Source organism: Anabrus simplex, chromosome 3 (assembly GCF_040414725.1).
Source record: "Anabrus simplex isolate iqAnaSimp1 chromosome 3, ASM4041472v1, whole genome shotgun sequence".
Lineage (NCBI taxonomy): Eukaryota > Metazoa > Arthropoda > Insecta > Orthoptera > Tettigoniidae > Anabrus > Anabrus simplex.
In genome coordinates, this window is record NC_090267.1 from 301,331,095 (window position 1) to 301,355,271 (window position 24,177).

Sequence of the window (24,177 nt, forward strand, 5' to 3'; positions counted from 1 at the left end):
CTCATAATTTGTGAAGAAATATTATCTGGTGCACAACAAGTTCAAATTCCTTTAACTAACTGCATAATCTTGATCATATTCCTCGTCGCTGTGATTTTCCCTTTCAATCAGATATTCCAGCTGTCTACGAGCTGCCATTTTGGAATGCTATTATCTTAGATTTCCCATTTTACCGGGCAACCAATCTCCGGTAAAATTTTCAACCGAGATAATACCCGTTATCCGAGATAATGTTGTTGGTGAATACAAACTTAACTGTTATCTCGGTTTACGTAGCTTTTAACCAAGATAAAAGCTTTTACTCGTGTTGGTGAATACGGGCCTAAGTGGACATTTTAAGGACAGCAACAACAGCTACACTCTTTTAACATATTATTTTGAGGAGTGCCAATTTAGTCTTTAAGATTATGCATGTATCTAGCTGAGGTTGGCTGAATCAAAGGGTCAAAACTAGTTCTAGTGTTTTAATATAAAATATAATTGAACTTTAAATTCTTGTACTGATCAGATGGAACATCCCCTCCTTTGAATTATAGATTGAAGAAGGGAATCATCAATACAGACAACATGAAGCTCATATGAAATGAGTAGTTTGGCACAATTGCTAGATGTAAACCTTATGCATTGTATATTAACTGGAAAGGTATCCATTTTTGAAAATGACGTAGTTTTTTGTTACAGAAATAAGTATCTAGTGCATATCACTTTTGTATTAGGTAGAAATAATAATACGTAAAACCATAACATTTTATGAAATTGCTTGTTTACCCCAAAACATAAATGCCCTGACTGCAGAAATTTCTCAGATCCATATGTCCGCAAAGGGTTACATGACAGAACTTATGTTTAAGTCAAAAAGGCAAGCGGGCACCTATTTCCACTTTTCCAATACTCAACAGCCTTTTGTTTATAATCCATACCTACATATGCATTTCTCATGTTCCTCCGTGAGTAATAAGTAGCAATCAAATTATCATCATCAGATTTGTTTGCATTACTGTCATATGATAGCTCATTTGAGGTGACAGTAAGAGTAGAATAGCTGTCCACGTTTATGTTACTGCTTTCCATGCAACTGGTAATGATACTTGTAAATATCAATAAGCACAGCAAATAAACACTATTTACTAGAGACGAAACCCACAAAGGAAACCAAAACATCAACATACCATCCAAACTTGTCCAACAGATCCTGTTCTTGAATGCTGAGAGGCATTTCCTCCAGACAAAAATGGATTATCCGATTTTGACATTCATCATTCAAAACCTAGGACACTTTCCATATACAAATACACTATATTGTAAGTGTTTGCTGCATCTTTCGTCTCTCATCAAGTGACAACACCTGATTTCAGGGAGTTCTGTACTGTAGCGAAGCAACCTCTGGCGCAGCCAATCATGCACGTGCCACCGGCATCATTTAAACTTGTGAATCTTAATTGGACATATTTTTGGCACAATCTGCAATTCCCTGGTTCAGACACTTTGCTCATAATCCTTTATCTCCTCATTGTCCGGCTCCATGGCCAAACGGTTAGCATGCTGGCCTTTGGTCACAGGGGTCCTGGTTTTGATTTCCAGCAGGGTCTGGAATTTTAACCATCATTGGTTAATTTCACTGGCACAGGGGCTGGGTGTATGTGTCGTCTTCATCATCATGATGCGCAGGTCGCCTATGGGAAAATCAAAAGGCCTGCACCTGGCTAGCCGAACATGTCCTTGGACACTCCCGACACTAAAAGCCATTTGACATATCATTTCATCTCCTCATTTCGAGTATCATCCTGACTATCTTCCCATCTGTTTGTATCAGCATTCATTCTCGCTACTTTCAAGTCTGTTACTTCTAACTTATGAAAACATTATCCTGAGTCCAACTAGCTTCTCTCCCACACAGCAATGTCTGTCTGAAAACAAACTTATGTAAATATAGTTTCTACCAATAATAAAGCTGCCTCTTTATTGCTTTATGGTTATATAAAAAGATAAGCCAAAATCTGTAGCTTCTTTTTGGTAACACTTTAAATCAGGGTTATTTTCCAAATTTTTCAAAGTTTAACGTACTACAGTTGAAATTTCAAATTTATATTACATTTTAGGATGATAACCTAAAAATATTATGGAAGTCGTTAATTTTAATTTCATTATTCTAAGACTTTTGAGCAGCTTTGGAGCTTTATGCTGAATGTTTTCTATAGGCTATGAATAACTTGATTTGATATGTTTTATGTTTATGAACTTTTATTATCATTACTTTCTCTATTTTGTAATTATTCACTAAATAGTTTAAATAAATAAAATTTGAGCTCCACATTTTCTCTAGATAAGTATCTGAAGCTCTTGTTACATTACTACAAAATAATTTTGTTGTAAGAAACCTGTACAGAGGCCAACATACTTCCACCACTCTTGGCAAACCAGAGATATCAATAGTTGGTTGGCTATTGCTTTCATATCAATGAAATGTCGTATGGCTTTTAGTGCCGGGATACCCCAGGACAGGTTCGGCTCGCCAGGTACAGGTCTTTCTATTTGACGCTTGTAGGCAACCTGCGCATTGTGATGAGGATGAAATGATGATGAAGACAACACATACACCCAGCCCCCGTGCCATTGGAATTAACCAATTAAGGTTAAAATCCCCGACCCGGCCGGGAATCGAACCCGGGACCCTCTGAACCAAAGGCCAGTACGCTGACCGTTCAGCCAACGAGTCGGACTTCATATCAATAAACTTACATCATTGCTGTGTTGAATGCTGCTGTTCAACTTATTTCAATCATACTGTGCTAAACATCCAGCTGAACCAGACTATGCACATTATAACAGGATCATTTGTCCTACAGACATTGATTGGCTGCTTATCCTCAGTAACACACTTCCACCATCCTTAAAGAAAACCCCAATCACTGTTGAACATCTGGAAGGAAATAGAAAACGGTCCTCACCTTCCTATTCATACAGGCACTTCAGTGACCTCTGTCAAAAGACTTGAGATCAAGACAGTCTTCTTGGCGAACTGCACTTTACCGAAAGGAATGGCTCTTTCACCACATCAGATGCCTGGAAACGTCAGTGGCAACAGCAATTCCTATCATCCTACCATCACATCATAGAAAACCTGAGTGGCATACTGGATCCCTTCCATGATGTAAGTATAATGGTGTGTCAGTGCGCATCCAGTCTACCACAGTGACGTCACGTTGGTAGCAAAGCAAGAAAGGCGGTAACATTTCTCGCGCTGTGAAGAGAGCACCTCGTTCAAAATTTACTTATTTACAATTGAGAGACCGCTAATATGTTACTACAGTAAGTTTATTATTATGTCATTCATATTCTAAGTATTTTACTCGTACATTTATGTAATGAATGCCTTATACATAAGCGTTACAGTTCTAGCAGTTGTAATATTCTACATTTTCTTGGTCGTTTTTCTCTGAGTGTATAAGATACTGTTCTTCCTGTTTAACTGTTTTAAGCATCTGGCTCCATGCCTAAATGGTTAGCGAGCTGGCCTTTGGTCACAGAGTTTCTGGGTTCGATTTCCGACAGAGTCGGGAATTTTAACCATAATTGCTTAATTCCTCTGGCGTGGGGGGCTGGGTGTATGTGTTGTCTTCATCACCATTTCATCCTCATCACGACATGCAGGTCGCCTATGAGCGTCAAATCAAAAGACCTGCACCTGGTGAGCCGAACTTGTCCTCGGACACTCCCGGCACTAAAAGCCATACACCATTTCAATAGTTTTAAGTGAATACAAGATCTTATGCACACTAAGGTTAAAATCAGTTCTTGAGGAATTTTCACTGCTGGCGGTAAATGCATCATGGTTCTCTCTGTTAGTTTGTCCAATATGTAGGGTTCCCCGCAAATGTAGTTACCGTGAATATCATTAAATTCTTTCTCCAGTATATTTGTAACTTTCAGTAACTTGCCACTGGAACTCATTAAATTTCCTCTGGAGGCACGTTGGAGCCAGTCTGGTTGTCTGTGTGTGTGTTTGTTTGTTTGTTGTTTCTGGCTGCTAAACAGTTGTACCTAAATAGGAATATTTGTTGCAAAACTTGTGGACGTTATAGCCTGCAAGGTATTTCAAGCCTTCCTGATTAATTGTTTCTTTCAACAGCATGACTTTGAAAGCTTCGAGCATATTTATGTGTTCTGGAGTCATCCACACTTTAACTAAGCCTCTAGCTAAGACAGTCTGACAAATCTTGTGTGGTTCTACCCTCTGTTGCAGTTTCTTATCAATGCAAATTTCATGCGATATATACATTTCATCAAATACCAGAACGGTTAAACGCTCCTGACGGCTTAATTCATACTACACATTGTGCAATATATCCTGTTCTACATTGATATGTGCTGCCCATGTTTGCAATGTTAAAGGAGCCAGAGGTGGGATCGCTGCTGATATATCGTCTGAAATCCAACAAACTCTTATTAACACTTTTATTTGTCCTGGATAAATATGTCTGAACATTGAAGTAATTCTCTCAGAAATAGCATTTGCTTATTTTCTTCTTCTTCTTCTTCTTCTTCTTCTTCTGACGCCGTCTCCCTCCGAAGGTTGGCGATCTAATTGATTATGATTACATGCGAAACGGCAACTAGGAACATTTCTATCGACGTATGTCCATACCACTGCCGCAGGTCTTTCAGCCAGGAATTTCTCCGTCTTCCCACACATCTTTTCCCATCAATCTTCCCTTGAATGATCAGTCGGAGAAGTTCATATCGTTCACCTCTCGTGATGTTCCCGAGGTAGCTGAGCGTACGCTCCTTGATGGTTATGAGAAGCTCTTTCTTCTTGTTCAAGATGTTGAGGACTTCTTCATTTGTCTTCTTTTCTACCCAAGATATTCAGAGTATTCTTCTGTATAAGTACGTTTCAAAAGATTCAATCCGCTTCTCCAATAAAGGGCTGAGCATCCACCCTTCGAAACCATACAGAAGGACAGAAAAGACATAACAATGTAGCATTCGAACTCTGAGCTGCAGGTTGAGTTCTCGGCTGGTGAATAAGGTCCTCATGGTATTGAACATATTTTTTGCTTGTCCAATCCTGGATAGATTTCACATTTTGAATCACAATGCTGGTTCACTAGAGTTCCAAGATATTTGATGTAAGATACTTGTTGGGCGATGTTGTTGTTGATGTAAAGGGAGGCCTGTTTTTGTGTTTTCGAGAATACAATCATCTTGGTCTTGTTAATATTCAAGGATGAACCGTAGGTTTCACTGGTCCTTATGATGTTGTTTGTAATGATTTGAAGATCACTAGGGTTGCTGGCTAACACAATCGTGTCATCAGCAAATCGGATGTTATTAATGACATAGCCATTGATCTTGATAACTAGATTAACATCTTCCATAGCCTCACTGAATACAGCTTCAGAGTAGATGTTGAAAAGGAGTGAGGGGACAAGACACATCCCTGCCGGACACCTCTTTGTATAGCTATGGTCCTCAATAGTAGTTCCTTCTAATTTGACCTTTGCCGTTTGATTCCAGTACAAATGGATAATGATACGAAGATCACCAACATCTACACCAGTAGATTTTAAAATTTCAACAAGTTTTGCATGAGATACGCATCGAAAGCTTTTTTCGGTAGTCGATGGAGCAAGCGTGCACATCTACATTCATATCTAGGCATCTCTGGGTCAAAACATTCAAGGGAAAAAGAGCTTCACGAGTGCCCAGTCCATTTAAAGATATGAACTTCATTAATGTTTCCGTATTGAACTGAGATCAACGATAAGATATCTATTAGGTTCAACCTTTTCAATACTAATTAGGTACGTGTTTATGTTACAAATACCTTTTATTCCTAAAGCCAAACTGAGTATGTCCAACTTGGCGTTCACATTTGAGGTAGATTTGAGTGTGGATGATACGCAGAAATACCTTTAGCACATGGGACATTAGGCTGATCATACGATAATCATCACAATATAGGAAACTTCTTTTCTACCCAAGATATTCGGAGTATTCTTCTGTATAAGTACGTTTCAAAAGATTCAATCCGCTTCTCCAATAAAGGGCTGAGCGTCCACCCTTCGAAACCATACAGAAGGACAGGAAAGACATAACAATGTAGCATTCGAACTCTGAGCTGCAGGTTGAGTTCTCGGCTGGTGAATAAGGTCCTCATGGTATTGAACATATTTTTTGCTTGTCCAATCCTGGATAGATTTCCTATCTTACGTTCTCAGTTCAATACGGACAAAAATTGAAATTCTTAGATTTAAATCATCACAATGTGATGCACTAGTCTTTTTAGGTATGGTGACAAAAGCAGATCTTAGCCAGTCAGTTGGAATTCTACCAGATTTATATATTGCGTTGAATAATGTAGTTAGCAGCTCTAGTCCTCTGCCATGGCCTTCGACAATGAGTTTGAGAGTTTCTGCTTGAATCTTCTCCGGACCTACAGCTTTTCCATTCTTCTGGAGTTTGATTGCATACAGTACTTCTTCTTGGGTTATATTTGGACTTGTTTCGCTGCCTTCGCCAATAAAAGGTGGTTTGTCTGGCCTTACATCGCTAAATAGGTTTTCAACATATTCTTTCCAACACTTTAACTCGTCTTTGACTCCTACCAAAATGGTGTCATTGGCATCCCTCAGTATAGCTTTACATGGCCTGTGATATTTCCCTACAAGTTCCTTGATCTTCTTGTGAAGATTAAGGTGGTGGTGGTGATTATTGTTTTAAGAGGAAGTACAACTGGCCAACCATCTTCTATATAACACTAATCAAAGAGAAAAAATGGAAGGGGCCTGACACTTCGAAAAATGAAGGTATCAGCCAAAGAAAGACAAGGGCCACGAAGGGCGTGAAAATGAAAGACTCCCTAGGCCTCCATACGTAATACCGTCGGGGTCGGAAAAGAACAAGAGTTGACCAAGGGAGGTCGGATAGGATAGATGAAAGTGAGGAGCCTGGCACAAGTAAGTGGAATCAATGCCAGGACTCAGCTAAGGGCCCCGTGGTTGCCAACCCACGCTCCAAAGTTCAGAGCCCCTGGGGCCCCTTTTAGTCACCTCATACGACAGGCAGAGGATACCGTGGGTGTTATTCTACCGCCCCTACCCGCAGGGGGATGTGAAGATTAAACAAGTCATGTTTCTCTTGGAGAAATTCTATTTCTCTGCATCTCTCCATGAGCCATAGTTCTTTTGCTTCCCTACACTTCCTCCTCACTGTCCTGTTTAGTTCTTGGTATTGAACTTCACTTACATTTTTCACTTTCTGTCTTCGGTCCATAAGCTGTAGAATATCTTCTGTCATCCATGGCTGTTTTTCTGAACTGTTCGAATGTCCTATGTCATTTTCTTGAGTATGTTCTTTAGTGTAGTTCATTGTGATTCAATATCCTCTGTTTCCAAGTTGTTTATTGTTCTCATGCGTTCTTCGAGCTTCAAGGTTGTTTGAGCTCGAAATACGGGGTTGTCAAGGCTCTTTGTATCAATGGGCTTAGGTCTGTCAGAGCGTATGTTCTTGACGAAACGATGAAGTGTTAGTTCATGACGACGGGATTAAGGTATCTTAAACTTCCTGCTACTGTACATCCCCACATTTTTAAAAGTGTGATCCGTGTACATTAATAAGAATAATAACAGATCAAATTATATATGGCACGTATTTCAATACATAACGCAAGTTCATCACACTACAAATACAACAACAGCAAGCCATTTATTCATGGAGCCAGTTTCTTGCAGTGCTCCCCGCTTGACATCACCTGCGCAGAAGCAACGCATTTTCATCTCTCTTATTGACACATCACTATACTCGCATCACGATCCCTTCTACCCAGACGGCAGTGGAGGACTTTAAACAGACTCCTCATGGGGATGGAAGGACTCACCTCAGTATGACCACAGAGAAGAAAACCAGACACTAGACCATATTGCCTTTGAATAGCCTCTCGCTGCATTCAGAGGCAAGATAGAAGACCTTAACAGTGTGATGAATCAAGCTCTTTATTGGATTTATGCGTTGATTTAGAACTGTGATTACAAACTTGATAAAATTGTATCTTTATGTTTGTATATCTGTGTAAGTAATGTAACTATTCAGTTCACCCTGTGCTGAATAAATAAACTCCTGTGCTCACATAACCATGGTAGTTGATATGATAATAAGCTGTACCACAGTTTATGAATATATTGCATTCATATTAGTCAATTTATGTTATTGCTGTGTTCACTTAACCACAGTACTTGGTCTGGGGGTATACTGTTACTTGTTTTTAACAAATAATTTAGCATATTTTTAGGTCTATATTTTGAAGTAAAACATAGTTATGTAACAGATCTCTCTTGAGAATGTTTTTGCTAAATTTTGTGAAATTCTGCCCAGCAGATTAGATGTGATGTCATTTTGGAAGACGGACATCATTTTATTCATATATATAGAGATGCCTAGTTTCTGCAATTTTGATAAAAAGTGATAATGTATCATCTGCCTAAAAATCTTAAATTGTACATTCTTAATTTCCCAGGTCTGGCTTCCTTGACATTGGTGTTGAAAGAATTGTGGACCAAGTGGTTAACCCCAAAATAATGACAGTATTTTTGCCACAAATTGAAGATGTGGTATACAAATGTTTGGGCTTAGAGAAACCAAAAAAAGGGAAAGAGGCTCAATTGGGTAAGAAAGTTATTTTTGTTTATTATTCCCTACAAGTCTTAATTTTTATTCAAATGGCCGTCTAATTTGATCAGTGACTTTTTGGAACTAAAACATTGGCTTGAATATTTTCAGTTATAAAACTGAAAATTAATTTGGGTAGAAAAAGCCTGATTGATGTTTCATTTATAAACTTGAGATTTAAAATGATACAGTAGTTAGGGTTAATTACTGGTTGACAACATCGGCAGGGTGTACTGTATCTATAAAGGAAAAGAAGAATTGATGACTAGCTACTAATAAATACACTGAAGACTAAATCATGCTGGATGAGAAAGAACAACTCCCCTAATAAGGATAGATTCTTGGTAGATTTGAAAAATAAACCAAAAAAAATCAAGAGCTCTCATCACATAAAGAGAAATAAGAGGTCCCACATGAGGTGACCCAGTAGACTTGACAAGTGCCCCCATGTCAAAGAATCACACATACTGTATGAGAATGACTCAGAAAGAGAGATATTTTGACAGAAAGGAAGATGATGCCAGTATAGACTGACAAGCACTCTGCTGAGGATAGCATAGGTATGAAAGGTGTGGATAGTAGTGATTACGGTGAAGCTAACAAGCAAACCTCAGGTAGATGGATCACAGATTTTTTCACACTTAAAGTACATTGGGAGTGACTCTTCCAACATGAATGTCCCAAAGCCATTGGGCCAGATATTTAAGCATTCTTGAGAAAATTGGCTTTGATAAATTCCAAGTGCATTATATCAACTAAACATCAACAAAGTAACAACCAAACACATGTGACTCCTGGGTAGCACCCAAGGCTAGTAAGGAATCGCTGGTTCAGGTCTGCTGCATGCATCATTTCTTTTCCTTTTTTTCCTTCTTATTTTTCGTTCTTCATATTATATTCTTGGTAAGAATATTTGTAATGGTTCAAAGTTGGGTACAAATGTGAAAAACATTTATTAGGAAAAGGAACATGTTTGTATCCACATCAAAGCAAAAATGAAATGTTAACATGTTATAACAATGTTAATTAATTTCATAAAGTGTCTGCAGAACTATACCTGCATAATTGAATGAGAAAATAAAATTAAATCCAGAAAGGCATGCAGTGTGTTAGAATTCACAAAATGCTTTTGCTCCCATGCTTTTATGATAAATACCACCCAGGTTTTTGTGAAATGGCAGCTCAAGATCAAGAATAATAAGATGCAGTTAGCGATTCAGGACGTATATGGCTTTTTCTTCCGGGAGTGTCCGAGGTCATGTTTGGTTCTCCTGGTGCAGATCCTTTTATTTCATGCCAGTGGATGACCTGAGAGTCTGAGTGTGAGTTTATGATGATAATGAGGTAGAGAAAGGGTGAAACATGGTATCAGTACATAGCTTATTCCTGTCGAATAACAGCAAGGTGTCTGCTCAAGGCTTGACGTCCTCATCTGCTGAACGAATCACCATCAACAGCGTTGTGTGCCCTCTCTCCATATGAACCCCAGTGAGGTTTGTAATTGATCGTAGGCTTATGGCGCACAATCTAGTGATTAGGAATTGCATACCACCACCTCTCATACCCCGCCAACCAATATTCTGAAAGTGATTTTTCTTTTTCCTCCAACGGGATTCAAACTAGCTAACCACGGTGTCAGACTTGATGCCTCAACAATCATCGCCACCAGGCGGGCTAGCAAGTAAGGAAAATAATAATGTAACAGCATTATAGCTTGACATATACACAGCCCATATACGAATACAAATGTATATTCAATACACTATTTATTCAGATAAAAGTTATTACCTGACAGCAAATACTAGTACATATTGTGTCCACTTAGTGGACATCTTCAGCTAATACCATCAGTATTAAACCATTTACTTTGAGTCGTGCACTAGTTTCCCCATAGATTTTAATTCCATTGTTCTCTTCAATAATTTAATGTAAATGGTTCAGTTCTGATGATATTAGCTGAAGATGTCCACTAAGTGGACGAAACATGTACTAGTATTTGCTGTCAGGTAATAACTTTTATCTAAATAAATAGTGTATTGAATTGGTGGATCTTTTACATTTGTATTTGTATGTGTTTAGTGACATCGATATAGAACCAACATGAGACTTTTAATATGTGATGTACACAGCCTGACAAAAAAAATTGAAGCAGCCAGAAGGGGAGGAGGAAACGAAATTAAACTTCACATGTTGAAAGTTTTTTTGTTTTTGTTTTTGGGTTATGTTATTTCATTGATTATAAAATCGAGTCAAATTTACAAAGAACCTGGCAGTACGAGCCCACTTATCAGTATGACGTTGCTGACCCTCTCTGGCCTGGGTGCATGCATTTTTTCGGTTGAGAAGGGTAACATAAAGCCGTTGTATCCTCTCCTGAGGCAAGCTGGCCCACAACTGTTGTAACTGGTCCTTGATATGGAGTTGACATCTGAACTGGTCCCATACAAGTTCTATTGGGGACAGATCTGGAGATCTTGCTGGCCACAGGAGCACTTCAACATCAACAGTTTGTACAGGCACATGCCATGTGTAGACAAGCATTGTCCTATTGAAAAATGGCACCACGATACTGTCGCATGAAGATTAACACATGAGGACGCAGAATGTCCATGACGTACTGTTGTGCTGTCAGAGTTTTGTCAATCAGTACCAGCTGTGCCTTGATGTTATACCCAATGACTCTGCATAGCATGACACCAGGAGTAACACCACTGTGCTTCTCCAAACTCTTGGAAGAATGGGACCTCTCCCCGGGTCGCCACCATACTTGTTGACAATGGTCATCTGGGGTAGTGCAGAACCGTGATTCATCACTGAACACAGTGCGATACCATTCATCAGCAGTACATGTTTCCCGGTCACATCATCACTCCAAACTAGTGATGGGTAGTTCGCGAACGAACTAGTTCTCGGGAACTACTTCACTCCCACAAACTGTGAAGTGTTTACTCGTCTCTCGAGAACTACTTCGCGAACTGTAGAACTTCAGGAGTGTGAAGGGAATGGGAAGGAACTTGTTGGCGGACGAACTACTTCAGCGGTTGCAGAGTGCTCTGGCGGGAAAATTACACATTTTGAAGTAGTTCGCGAAGTAGTTCGTAAAGTAGTTCTTTCTTGGGAGCGAGAGTGTTGGAGTCTGACGTTTAGCGCCACCGGCGAGAAAAAGTTGACCAACGCTCAGATGTTCTAAATTTGTTTCAGTCAGGGGATGAAATCACCACCAAGAAAACGGTGCTCTTGCGATAACAGATCAGCGTTTAAAACATCTCATTTTCAAGTCGACAATATTTCACAGACATTTTTATTATCTTTGAAAAGAAATAGATTTTTCCTATACATTTCTGAGGGTTTGGGGGCGGGGGAAGAGAGTGTGAACTGACATTACCGGTAATAGGAACGTTCATTTCTGTAGCATCTACGAATGTTATAGAGAAGTGCACCTGCGTGCTACCTGTTGTCCACTTTGTGTACTTCCTCGTTCTGGAAAGCTCGCGAAGCGATGAAGCCTTGTATGAAGGGAATGAGAAGTAACTTGTTCGCGGACGAACTACTTCAGCGGTTGCAGAGTGCTCTAGCAAGAAAGTTAAACATTTTGAAGTAGTTCGTAAAGTAGTTCTTTCTTGGGAGCAAGAGTAAATGAACTAGTTCCCACAGGTGAACTGCTTCTTCCCATTACTACTCCAAACGCAGCTGTTTGTGTTGTGGTGTTAACAGCAGCCTACACATTGGACGGTAATTCCCTAGTCTCTAACCAATGGTGCAGGATGACACAGAATGTTGTAATAATAATAATAATAATGTTATTTGCTTTACGTCCCACTAACTACTTTTTAAGGTCTTCAAAGACGCCGAGGTGCCGGAATTTAGTCCCGCAGGAGTTCTTTTACATGCCAGTAAATCTACCGACACGGGGCTGTCGTATTTGAGCACCTTCAAATACCACCGGACTGAGCCAGGATCGAACCTGCCAAGTTGGGGTTAGAAGGCCAGCGCCTTAACCGTCTCAGCCACTCAGCCCGGCACAGAATGTTGTAGGGAGTCTATTACTTGTCCTCAGATGACAGGCACAGATGTAAAGGGGTTACGATACTTCCTTGTGGTGGTCAGACATGGTCGACCGGAACCTTGACAAGTAGTTTGCCTGCCCTCACATTCCTATGCAGTCCAACATCGGGCCACTATCACATCCAAACCACCCACAAATCTGGATATTGCACAATTCGATCAGCCAGCCAAATGAAGGTTCACAATGAGGCCCCTTTCAAACTCTGTCAGGTTCCAGGAACGCTGTCTCACTTAAGTACGCGGCATCTCCGTGTCCTTCACTATGATCCCTCAATATCTGATGCTGTTCATGCCCCTTATATAACCTACCAGGCCTGGCTGCAACACTAAACACGAATAACACTAAATGAACTCTGTTGGCCTTTCTACCTGTATAAAGTTACATCAACACCCAACCATATCTTCTGGGTGCTTCAGTTTTTTTGTCAGGCAGTGTATATATAATTTAATCTGACACTAAAATGTGCTTGCCATGAGACACAGTGGTTTACATGCATTGTAATCAATTTTGAGCCATAGGTTGTTCGTGAAATTTCAAGTGCTGTGACATGGTTTCTGACAATTGCTACTGAAAAATATTATAATAGTTCTTACAATGTGATCTAGAAATTGTTTTCCAATTTATATGTTTCCCTCCACTTTACAAATTCTTTGGGAATCATTCCTCAGGCTCTGAAGACTAGGCTTTTACTTTTGTTGACGTTATGTACTTTTTAACACGTTGCTTTAGTAGCACCGGCACAGATAGGTCTTATGGCGATGATAAGACCAGAAAGGGCTAGGAGTGGGAAGGATTCGGCTTCGTCTTAATTGAGTTGTGAAAATGGGAAACCATGGAAAACCATCTGGAGGGCTGCTGACAGTGGGGCTCGAACACACTATCTCCCGAATACTGGATACTGGCTGAATTTAAGCGACTGCAGCTGTTGTTATGATCTTTGAAAGAAGGGAATTACTGGCTCACATATACTTTTCTTTTCTCTTTCGACTTCCTCAGCTTGCAAAATAGTCTTCAAATTGATTAGTGGAATCTATTATTTCAGCTGCACTTTTGTTGTGTTAATGGCAATTATTATCTGGATATACATATCCAGATGGTTTAGACTTCAATGCCTTAATGATCATGGCCACTAGGCGGGCTACTCTTTTTCTTTGATTTTTGCAAGTTACTTTATGTCGCACCGACATAGATAGGTCTTACGGCAACAATGGGACAGGAAAGGGCTCGGAATGGGAAGGAAGCGTCCATGGCGTTAATTAAGGTACAACCCCATCATTTGCCTGGTGTGAAAATGGGAAACCACAGAACAGTGCTGCTGCCGACAGTGGGGTTTGAACCCACTATCTCCTGAATACTGGGTACTGGCCGCACTTAATTAACTGCGGCTATCGAGCTCGGTGGATTACTCTTTACAATAATATGTGTTTATTTATCCTCTTGTTCAGTACATTATTTCATCTCTTAAGATGAAGTATTAAGTTTATTCAGAGATGTTTCGACTACTTTTGAGTCATCTTCAGTGACCTATTTTAATTAAAACATTATCAGATTAAAATATATGTCTACACTGTACAGTCATTATTTGGGGTATATACAGTCCAGTAAAAAGCTGTATTAGTGTTAATAAAACTTAACGTTGTAAGGCATAGACTTTTGTCTGTTGTAAAATAGCTTCTTGTTGTAATGTATAAGGACTATTAAAATCTATTAAAATCCTGCCACTCTTCTATAGGTCATATAGTATGCTGCTGGTACATCTTGGTTCTACATATATATTGGAGTATGTATTGGGCAACTTTATGTTGTAGTGAGTGTAACCACAGTCTAATATACACAGTCGCAAAGCTCCTTAGTGATGAAATGGCATCCTGTTGACAGGCGGAACTACGCCAGCGCTCGCAGCGGCCAGCAAGCTCTAACTGTCCGGAACAGTTCTCTACCCAACTGCTGATTGCACTTTCCCACGTAAATTACAAAACTGTAACCACCTCGACAACTATATTAATCGTAGATTTTAAGAAAATACATCAATACACTAGACTAGTTATTGCTACAGCGTGGTAATAATACCGAAGGAAAACAACAATAGTTTATTTTCGAAGGAACAACTGATTACACCACTGTAGTTAAGGTCTGAGCCATTTCCGAAATCCTATTATTGAACGGAATTTGTTAATTTCACATAAGTCATTAAAATAGTAATGAACTAAAAACAATTCAAATAATATTCAAAGATCTCAGCAACCTTAATGGCTGAATTTTGAGCTTTTTTGTTTTATGGCACTGAAAACTTTCATGGCAAAATATCACAATGTAATCTAAATTTACATACATACATACATACATACATACATACATACATACATACATACATACATACATTATCATTATAGACTGTTATGCCTTTCAGCGTTTAGTCTGCAAGCTTCTGTGAATTTACTAAACATCGCCACAATCTTCGATTTGCAACTAGTGTTGTGGCCTCATTTAGTTCTATAAATCTTATCTTTAAATCGTTAGAAACCGAGTCTAACCATCGTCGTCTTGGTCTACCTCTAATTCTCTTACCCTCCATAGCAGACTCCATTATTTTCCTAGGTAACCTATCCTCCTCCATTCGCCTCACATGACCCCACCACCGAAGCTGGTTTATGCGTACAGCTTCATCCATCGAGTCCATTCCTAAATTAGCCTTTATCTCCTCATTCCGAGTACCCTCCTGTCATTGTTCCCACCTGTTTGTACCAGCCATCATTCTTGCTACTTTCATGTCTGTTACTTCTAACTTATGAATAAGATATCCTGAGTCCACTCAGCTTTAGCTTCCGTAAAGCAAAGTTGGTCTGAAAACAGGCCGATGTAAAGATAGTTTCGTCTGGGAGCTCACTTCCTTCTTACAGAATACTGTTGATCGCAAGTGCGAGCTCACTGCATTAGCTTTACGACACCTTGATTCAATCTCACTTACTATATTACCATCCTGGGAAAACACACAACCTAAATACTTGAAATTATCGACCTGTTCTAGCTTTGTATCACCAATCTTACATTCAATTCTGTTTAATTTCTTACCTACTGACATCAATTTAGTCTTCGAGAGGCTAATTGTCATACCATACTCATTGCACCTATTTTCAAGTTCCAAGATATTAGACTGCAGGCTTTCGGCACAATCTGCCATTAAGACCAAGTCGTCAGCATAGGCCAGACTGCTTACTACATTTCCACCTAACTGAATGCCTCCCTGCCATTTTATACCTTTCAGCAGATGATCCATGTAAACTACGAACAGCAAAGGTGAAAGATTACAGCCTTGTCTAACCCCTGTAAGTACCCTGAACCAAGAACTCATTCTACCATCAATTCTCACTGAAGCCCAATTGTCAACATAAATGCCTTTGATTGCTTTTAATAATCTACATTTAATTCCATAGTTCCCCAGTATGGTGAACATCTTTTCGCTCGGTACCCTGTCATATGCTTTCTCTAGATCTACGAAACATAAACACAATTGCCTATTCCTCTCGTAGCATTTCTCAATTACCTGGCACATACTGAAAATCTGATCCTGACACTCTCTCTGTGGTCTGAAACTACACTGGTTTTCATCCAACTTCCTCTCAGCGACTGATCGCACCCTCCCTTCCAAGATGCCAGTGAATACTTTGCCTGGATACTAATCAATGAGATACCTCGATAGTTGTTGCAATCCTTCCTGTTCCCCTGCTTATAGATAGGTGCAATTACTGCTTTTGCCCAATCTGAAGGTACCTTACCAACACTCCATGTTAATTTTACTACTCTATGAAGCCATTTCATCCCTGCCTTCCCACTATACTTCACCATTTCAGGTCTAATTTCATGTATTCCTGCTGCCTTATGACAATGGAGTTTATTTACCATCCTTTCCACTTCCTCAAGCATAATTTCACCAACATCATTTTCCTCCTCCCCATGAGCTTGGCTCTTCACAACACCACCTGGATGATTTCCTTTTACATTGAGAAGTTCTTCAAAATATTCCCTCCACCTCTCCAGTGATTTCCTGGGATCTATAATGAGTTCACCTGAATTACTCAAAACACTGTTCATTTCCTTTTTCCCTCCCTAAGATCCATTATTACTGTCCAGAAAGGTTTCCCTGCTGCTTGACCTAGCCTTTCCAGGTTGTTGCCAAAATCTTCCCATGACTTCTTTTCGGATTCAGCAACTATTTGTTTCGCTCTGTTTCTTTCATCTACGTACGAATCCCTGTCTGCCTCGGCCCTTGTTTGGAGCCATTTCTGATAAGCCTTCTTTTTATGTTTACAAGCTGCTGTCACTTCATCATTCCACCAAGGTGTTCGCCTTTTCCCATCTTTACACACAGTTGATCCTAGGCATTCCCTTGCTGTTTCTACTACAGCATCCCTGTATGCCACCCATTCACTTTCTATATTCTGAACTTGCTTACTGTCTACTGTTCGAAACTTCTCACTAATCATATCCATGTACTTCTGTCTAATTTCCTCGTCCTGGAGATTTTCTACCCTTATTCGTTTGCAGACAGATTTCACTTTCTCTACCCTAGGCCTAGAGATACTTAGGTCACTACAGATCAGATAGTGGTCTGTATCATCGTAAAATCCCCGAAAAACTTGTACATTCCTAACAGATTTTCTGAATTCGAAGTCGGTTAAGATATAGTCTATTAAGGATCTGGAACCCCTAGCCTCCAATGTGTAGCGGTGAATAGCCTTATGCTTGAAGAATGTATTCGTAACAGCTAAACCCATACTAGCACAGAAGTCCAGCAAATGCTTCCCATTCCCATTAGCTTCTATATCTTCCCCACATTTACCAATCACCCTTTCATATCCTTCAGTTCTATTCCCAACTCTCGCATTGAAATCGCCCTTTAGCACTATTCTATCCTTGCTGTTGACCCTGACCACGATGTCACTCAATGCTTCATAAAACTTGTCAACTTCATCCTCATCTGCACCCTCACATGGTGAATACACAGAGACAATTCTAGTCCTAATTCCTCTGACTGACAAATCTACCCACATCTTTCGCTCATTTACATGCCTAACAGAAACTATGTGGCGTGCAATGTTATTCCTGATAAAGAGCCCTTCCCCAGACTCTGCCCTTCCCTTTCTAACACCTGTCAAGTACACTTTAATTTCCTATCTCTTCCTCATTATCTCCCCTTACCCAATATCACTTACTCCTAGCACATCGAGATGCATCCTCTTTGCTGACTCGGCCAGTTCTACTTTCTTTCTTCCATATGCCCATTAATATTGATAGCCCCCCATCAAATTCCATTTCGTTTACCAAGTTGTTTCCAAGGAGTCCCTCGCCTGTCAAATGGGAGTGGGACTCCGTTACTCCCATAGGTCCGAGGCTTGCTTAAAATGTTCTGAGCTCGGTAAATTCATGAAGCAGGATGGTACCCTACTTGCACATAGTCCAAGTGAGGATCTCTCCTCTAACAGGTTATGGACCACCGGTGGATTGTATAGTCCTAGCCGCCTGAGCACAAGGAGGGCCAGGACTCAGAATATGTCCGAGATGCCCACTCCCATTCCATAGTAACTGGTGTCCCAACTCTCAGGACCACTTACTAGGTCACTCAGCCATTGCCCATGGTTCACGAACTAGGACATGACTACAGTAACCCACAAACATGAACCATAGTTTCACAAATAATTTCAACACTTAGACTTAGTACCTTCACAGCATTAATGTGGAAAATCAGGTATTTACATTAGGGAATTAACAGTATACCACACCCAAGCTCACGAGCATAAATGAAATTCCTAAAAACAGTCCATGTTCTCTCGGCTCCTCTGACAACCGAGCAACTGGACGCGTGGTTTAGGTCACGTAATTATCAGCTTACATTTCGGAGATAACGGGTTCGAACTCCACTGTCGCCAGCCCTTAAGATGGTCTTTCATGGTTTCTCTTTGTCAAAACAGTATGTAACTACCTTAATTGGGGCTTTGGTCGCTCCCTTCCCACTCCAAGCCCTTTCCTATCCCACCTTTGCCATAATATCTATCTGTATCGGTGCGACATATGACTGTGCGTTATGCTCCTTTGATACGGACTAATCATCTTTTACCGGGCGAGTTGGCCGTGTGGTCAGGGGCACACGGCTGTGAGCTTGCATCCGGGAGATAGTGGGTTCAAATCCCACTGTCGGCAGCCCTGAAGATGGTTTTCCGTGGTTTCCCATTTTCACACCAGGCAAATGGTGGGACTGTACCTTAATTAAAGCCACGGCCGCTTCCTTTCAACTCCTAGGCCTTTCCTATTCCATCGTCTCCATAAGACCTATCTGTGTCGGTGCGATATAAAGCAACTAACAAAAAAAAAAAAAATCATGTCTTATCAATAACTTTCGGTTCGAAGAAATCTGCGGAGATTTACTTGGAACGGAACTGCATTCCATACTAATTTCTACTTCTCTGGCTGTCTCCAAAATGATTCGAACATAACTTTATGCTATTGTACAAATAGTTCATATTTTATTCAATAAATCAGCCCTCCTACTATTTACAAGCAATTTTCTTGCCTTTCTTTCTTTCTTTCTTTCTTAATCCGTTTACTCCCCAGGGTTGGTTTTTCCCTCAGACTGCTCAAGGGATCCCACATTTACCGCCTGAAGGGCAGTGTCCTGGAGCGTGAGACTTTGGACCGGGGGATACAACTGGGCAGGAGGACCAGTAGCTTTCCCAGGCGGCCTCACCTGCTATGCTGAACAGGGGCCTTGTCGGGGATGGAAAGATTGGAAAGGATAGACAAGGGAGAAGGAAGGAAGCGGCCGTGGCGTTAAGTTAGGTACCATCCCGGCATTTGCCTGGAGAAGTGCAAAACCACGGAAAATGACTTTGAAGATGGCTGAGGTGGGAATTGAACTCCCTTCTACTCAGTTGACCTCCCAAGGCTGAGTCGACTCCGTTCCCTCATACCACTTTTTCTAATTTCAGGGTAGAGCCGGGAATCAAACCCAGGCCTCCGGGGGGTCGCAGCTAATCACACTAACCACTGCTCAGAGGCGGAGAAGCAATTTTCTACACATTGAAAATTAAAACATCGCTACGTGTTAGATGTTACGGTTACGTTAAAACGTTAAGTTCATATTTGGATGGATTTCATGATGAGTTACATTCCTGAATCATTGATAAACGAAATGCCTACTTATCTGAAGTTAAATTTTTGAATCTTCACAATATTGTTCTATTATCTGGAACCGTAAACAGTAATTCAAGTTTTACTGTACAGGATCTTTAGAAAATCTAAAGAACGATAGCTCTGGTGTCTTCTTGTAATTGAGCAATTTATTGCGCTACACAAATCTCTTTTCATAAATACAGTGTCAATGTAATAGAAAACCAGTCATCTATAATGTAATTACCACACGCTTACTTCTCAAAATGTATACAACTTACACATCCCAGTAGACTGGCAGCTTGCTGGCCACGTGGAGTGCTGCAGTCGCATGGATGAAAAAAAAAGAGCCAAACTTCGCGACTGTGTATATTAGTCTGTGGTGTAACTGTCAAGTAGGTATCATCTGTAATGGAAATGAAGAAATAGATAATTACATATATCAGAAACAAAAGCAAAGGTTTTAACCATATAGATTGTATTAACTTACATTTTTGCCCACTTAACTGTCCTGGATCTGTTATTTTTGGAGTCTACCTCTCAAGTGTCGTGCTCCTATCGGTGTAATTTGGTTTCTGCTGTTACAGGGGGAGGGATGTCTTGCAGGAAGGGGAAGAGTAAGTTGTGTGAGTGTAGCAGAGGGTGTGGTTCTCTTATGTTGTGAGCAGGACTTATCTTTGTTGTGGTACTGTTCACAAATGATTGGCAAGAAAGTTTCCATTAGTATATTTCTTTTTTCATTTATTTTATTTTAATTATATACCTGAATACAGATCTGAATGAACTTTCAGGAGGATAAATGAATACATATATTACTGTAAAAGTTATCTGTCTTCACTATTAATTTGGAGTTGGTTAAAGCGATGGGCTTTTATAGAGTTGTAGTCTCAAACAGCCTTCACGTGTTCATTATTTGTAGCTTGAAGTGTATTTTAACTGTTGTTGTTGTTGTTGTGGCACAAAGTACGGAAAGACGCCTATGTTTGTGACTTGTGTACAACGTGCTATTTGGTGTAACAGTAGGAAGTTGAAAAGTTTCTTTTACTGCACTCTTGATGATGTTATCTGCTTTAATGGAGCATTTCTTAGGAATTTTGTCGATGAGAGCTGATTGGAAAGATATATTAATGTGGGCTTAACGAACTGGTTAATAACTATTAATTTTTGGTATGGCTGTAATAGATGGATTGCTGCAAGACTGTCTAAATTGTTCTTCAGTTCCTTCGAAGTTTGATCTTCATTGAATATCAGGGTCTTTATGGTCAAAGTTTTCTGGGTTATTGTGCCGCGGTGTACTCCTCTCATTCCTGCCAGGCGTTTCGACTGCAGCTGCGGTAAATCATCTTCTGTGGTGTCGTTTAATTACTCTCTCCTGTATCCTGCTGGTGACTGTGATGGTTGCTGGGGAGGCAGCTGTATTTATATTTGAGCGTGCGGCCTCCAATTGACTGTGATGTCAACCAACCAGAGAACTGACTGCTCACTACGACTCAACTGGAGGCCATACGCTCAGATATAAATACAGCTGCCTCCCTGGCATCCATCACAGTCACCAGCGGAACACAGGGGAGAGTTCTTAGATGATGCCACAGAAGATGACTACCGCAGCAGTAGTCAAATGTCTGGCAGGAATGAGAGGAGTAGACCACGGCAGGATAGCCCAGAAGACTTTGATTGTTGACTCCGGCCATGAAAGCCTTTATACTTTGATATCAGGGTCTTACTGAATGAGGCTCTCAGGTATTTGATTTCATCATGGCCCATACTGGCAATACTGCTTTGATATGGAAATATATACAAAAATATTTCAGTTTCTCTCTGATGCTTTAGATTTTTGTACCCAGCTTTTGAACCATTACAAATATTTTTACCTAGAATGTATGTAAAATGAAACATAAGAAGAAAAAGAAAGGAAATATCATGGACACAACGGGACTTGAACCAGCGATCCCTCAATTTCTAGACTTGAGCACTACCCACTAAGCCATGCGTTTGTTTGTTGCTTCCTTAACATTTTCTGGAGAGTGCATAGATATCTTGCCCAATGGCTTTGGAAGATTCCTATTCAAGGGATCACTTTTGCATTCTGCAGTATGAAAAATAAATAATAAATAAATAAATAAATAATAATAATTAATCATTATCATAGCTTTCTTTTATCCCTGCATATATCCTGTTATATTTTGCTTTTCCTTCTATACAATTTGTACACATATTTAACCACTCTGCCCACAGAAGTCAATATGTTGGTCACCTCGTATATTATAGTTCTGTATGAAAGTAATATACAGGCCTGGATATGCCTTGAACCTAAAAATGAAGTAGTGTGCAGAGTTGGAGTGTCTCAATACAAGAAAAGATGCAGAGACAACTATATTGACAACTCTTTAACAATGAAACACTTCTCAAAGGAAGCCTTGTAAGGGCAGACATAGGGTTGGGTGCACATCGGGAAGCAGGTTAAGCAACTAAAGCAGCGTAGTGCAGAGCAGATTTTTATAATCCACACAATTCGTAGTATCATAGCACGTTGAGAGGTAGGGTGGGGCAAGGCAGAGCAGGACAGTTCTGCACCTACTTTAGCCTATCCTACGCATTGTTCGCAACACAGTTTCCTGCGCAAGTGTCACATAGTTTGTTGAGAAATAGAGGAGAAAATTATTTCGGCTGTTTGGTCTCACTTTTCTTCTCCTTCCGTGTTACCCTGTAGATCCTTTGTAGCCAGATCATGACCTGAGGCTCTGATCGTTTCTGTTAGCGCTCTGTCTGTTCCTGGTACTTTCTCTTGTCTTGTGACATCCACTGGTGTTCTCTCTATTTAGATTTTTCCTCTATGATTACAGTTAAACTATTTCTGGCATTCAGGGGTGCAGACAGCTGCAGTTAAGTAGATAGTGTACAACGTGAGGATTTGTAGAATTCAAGTACAGTGAGTACACTTCAGTGTTTTTGTGCCTTCTATATCTGCAGCTTTCAATTATTGTAAATTTAGTTGGGGTCATTACATCTAGTGCTGAGATTGTATACAGTGGTGCCCCTTGTTATGTAGTAGATCTTCTCCAAATTGTCTTTGGCATTTCTGTTCCTCCGCTTGCTTCCTCAAAGAAACAATGTATAAGGTGGGGTTCATATTTTCTCCTTACATTAGCATACCAACAAAACTGCTTCTCTTGAAGCTTGTTATTGATAGGGGGTGATCTTAAACATTCCTTGCAGTTTTTCGTTTTGGAGCTAGTCCTTTAATGTGACACTAGCAGACCATCGCAGCATGTGCTCCTCCTTCACGTGCGTTGTTAATCGTGCTTCTTTTTCCTGCTCCATCATTCAGAGCCATAAAGAAGAGCTGGATAGGTGTTAGATGTATATGTCTTGCCCTTGAATTTGACCGGGATCTGTCTGTTGCACACGACTCCACTTAGCACACACCGTTTCATCCAACTGACATTGATGCAGTGTGTAATGTGGACATCTGTCATTGTATCATTAGTGATAATGGATCCTAGATACTTGAATTTTTACCATCGTCAGATTTCCAACAAAACAAAACAAAAAAAACAAAAAAAGAAAGAAAAGTCAGTATACTGTTGTCTGACTTGTTCCATATGAATAGTAACACAGTAAAGGTTTCCACCTATTCAATACTAATATGTATTTACAATATTATAAATTACATGGAACTAGTTTCGACCCACCTAGGGGTCATCATCAGCCATATTAAAGCATACATAAGTTTTTTGTCGAATCCTAAAACATCTTATTTTTAACTGTGATAATTTATAAAGTGAAGTGTGGTAATGAGATGAGAAATGTTAGTTGGTACAGGTGAGTAGTGATTAATAATAATACGAGAAATATATATACAAAGAAGTTTGGAACAAAGTACAAGTGGTGTAAAAATATAAACACATGGATCTCAGTAGTCCTCGTACTAAAGAATACAATGTAAAATAACACATATAAACATATATACAAGTATGTACAAAGTCTGGAGAGTAAAAAGTGATACTCTTTTAATGCCGAGTCGGCTTGACACTGATCAGCTTAAGCGTAGAATTAGGCATTTGGTGTATTAAAGGTGTGTTGACCGGCTGCGTTGTTGATTGTTGGACGTGAAGTTATTTTTGAATTTCTGGTTAAGAAGAAGGTGGATACTGCGCGTGGATGTATTAATTCTCAGTTCTTAGCGGAAACCAAATTGGACCTGTTAAAATGGAGAAAGCCGGTGAAAACAAAAAACGGAGATAGGAAAAGGTTAACATAAAGTGAAAGGATGCTTACCT

The 24,177-nt window shown here is 40.0% G+C and overlaps 1 protein-coding gene across 1 annotated transcript in view; it reads left to right on the plus strand.

Moving 5' to 3' along the window:
• Positions 1-24,177, plus strand: part of LOC136866284 (dentin sialophosphoprotein) — a 135,301-nt gene that overhangs the window by 64,170 nt on the left and 46,954 nt on the right. The window contains exon 3 of the mRNA XM_067143111.2: positions 8,516-8,664. Coding sequence (XP_066999212.2) covers positions 8,516-8,664 — 149 coding nt within the window. The remainder of the gene's footprint in view (positions 1-8,515; positions 8,665-24,177) is intronic.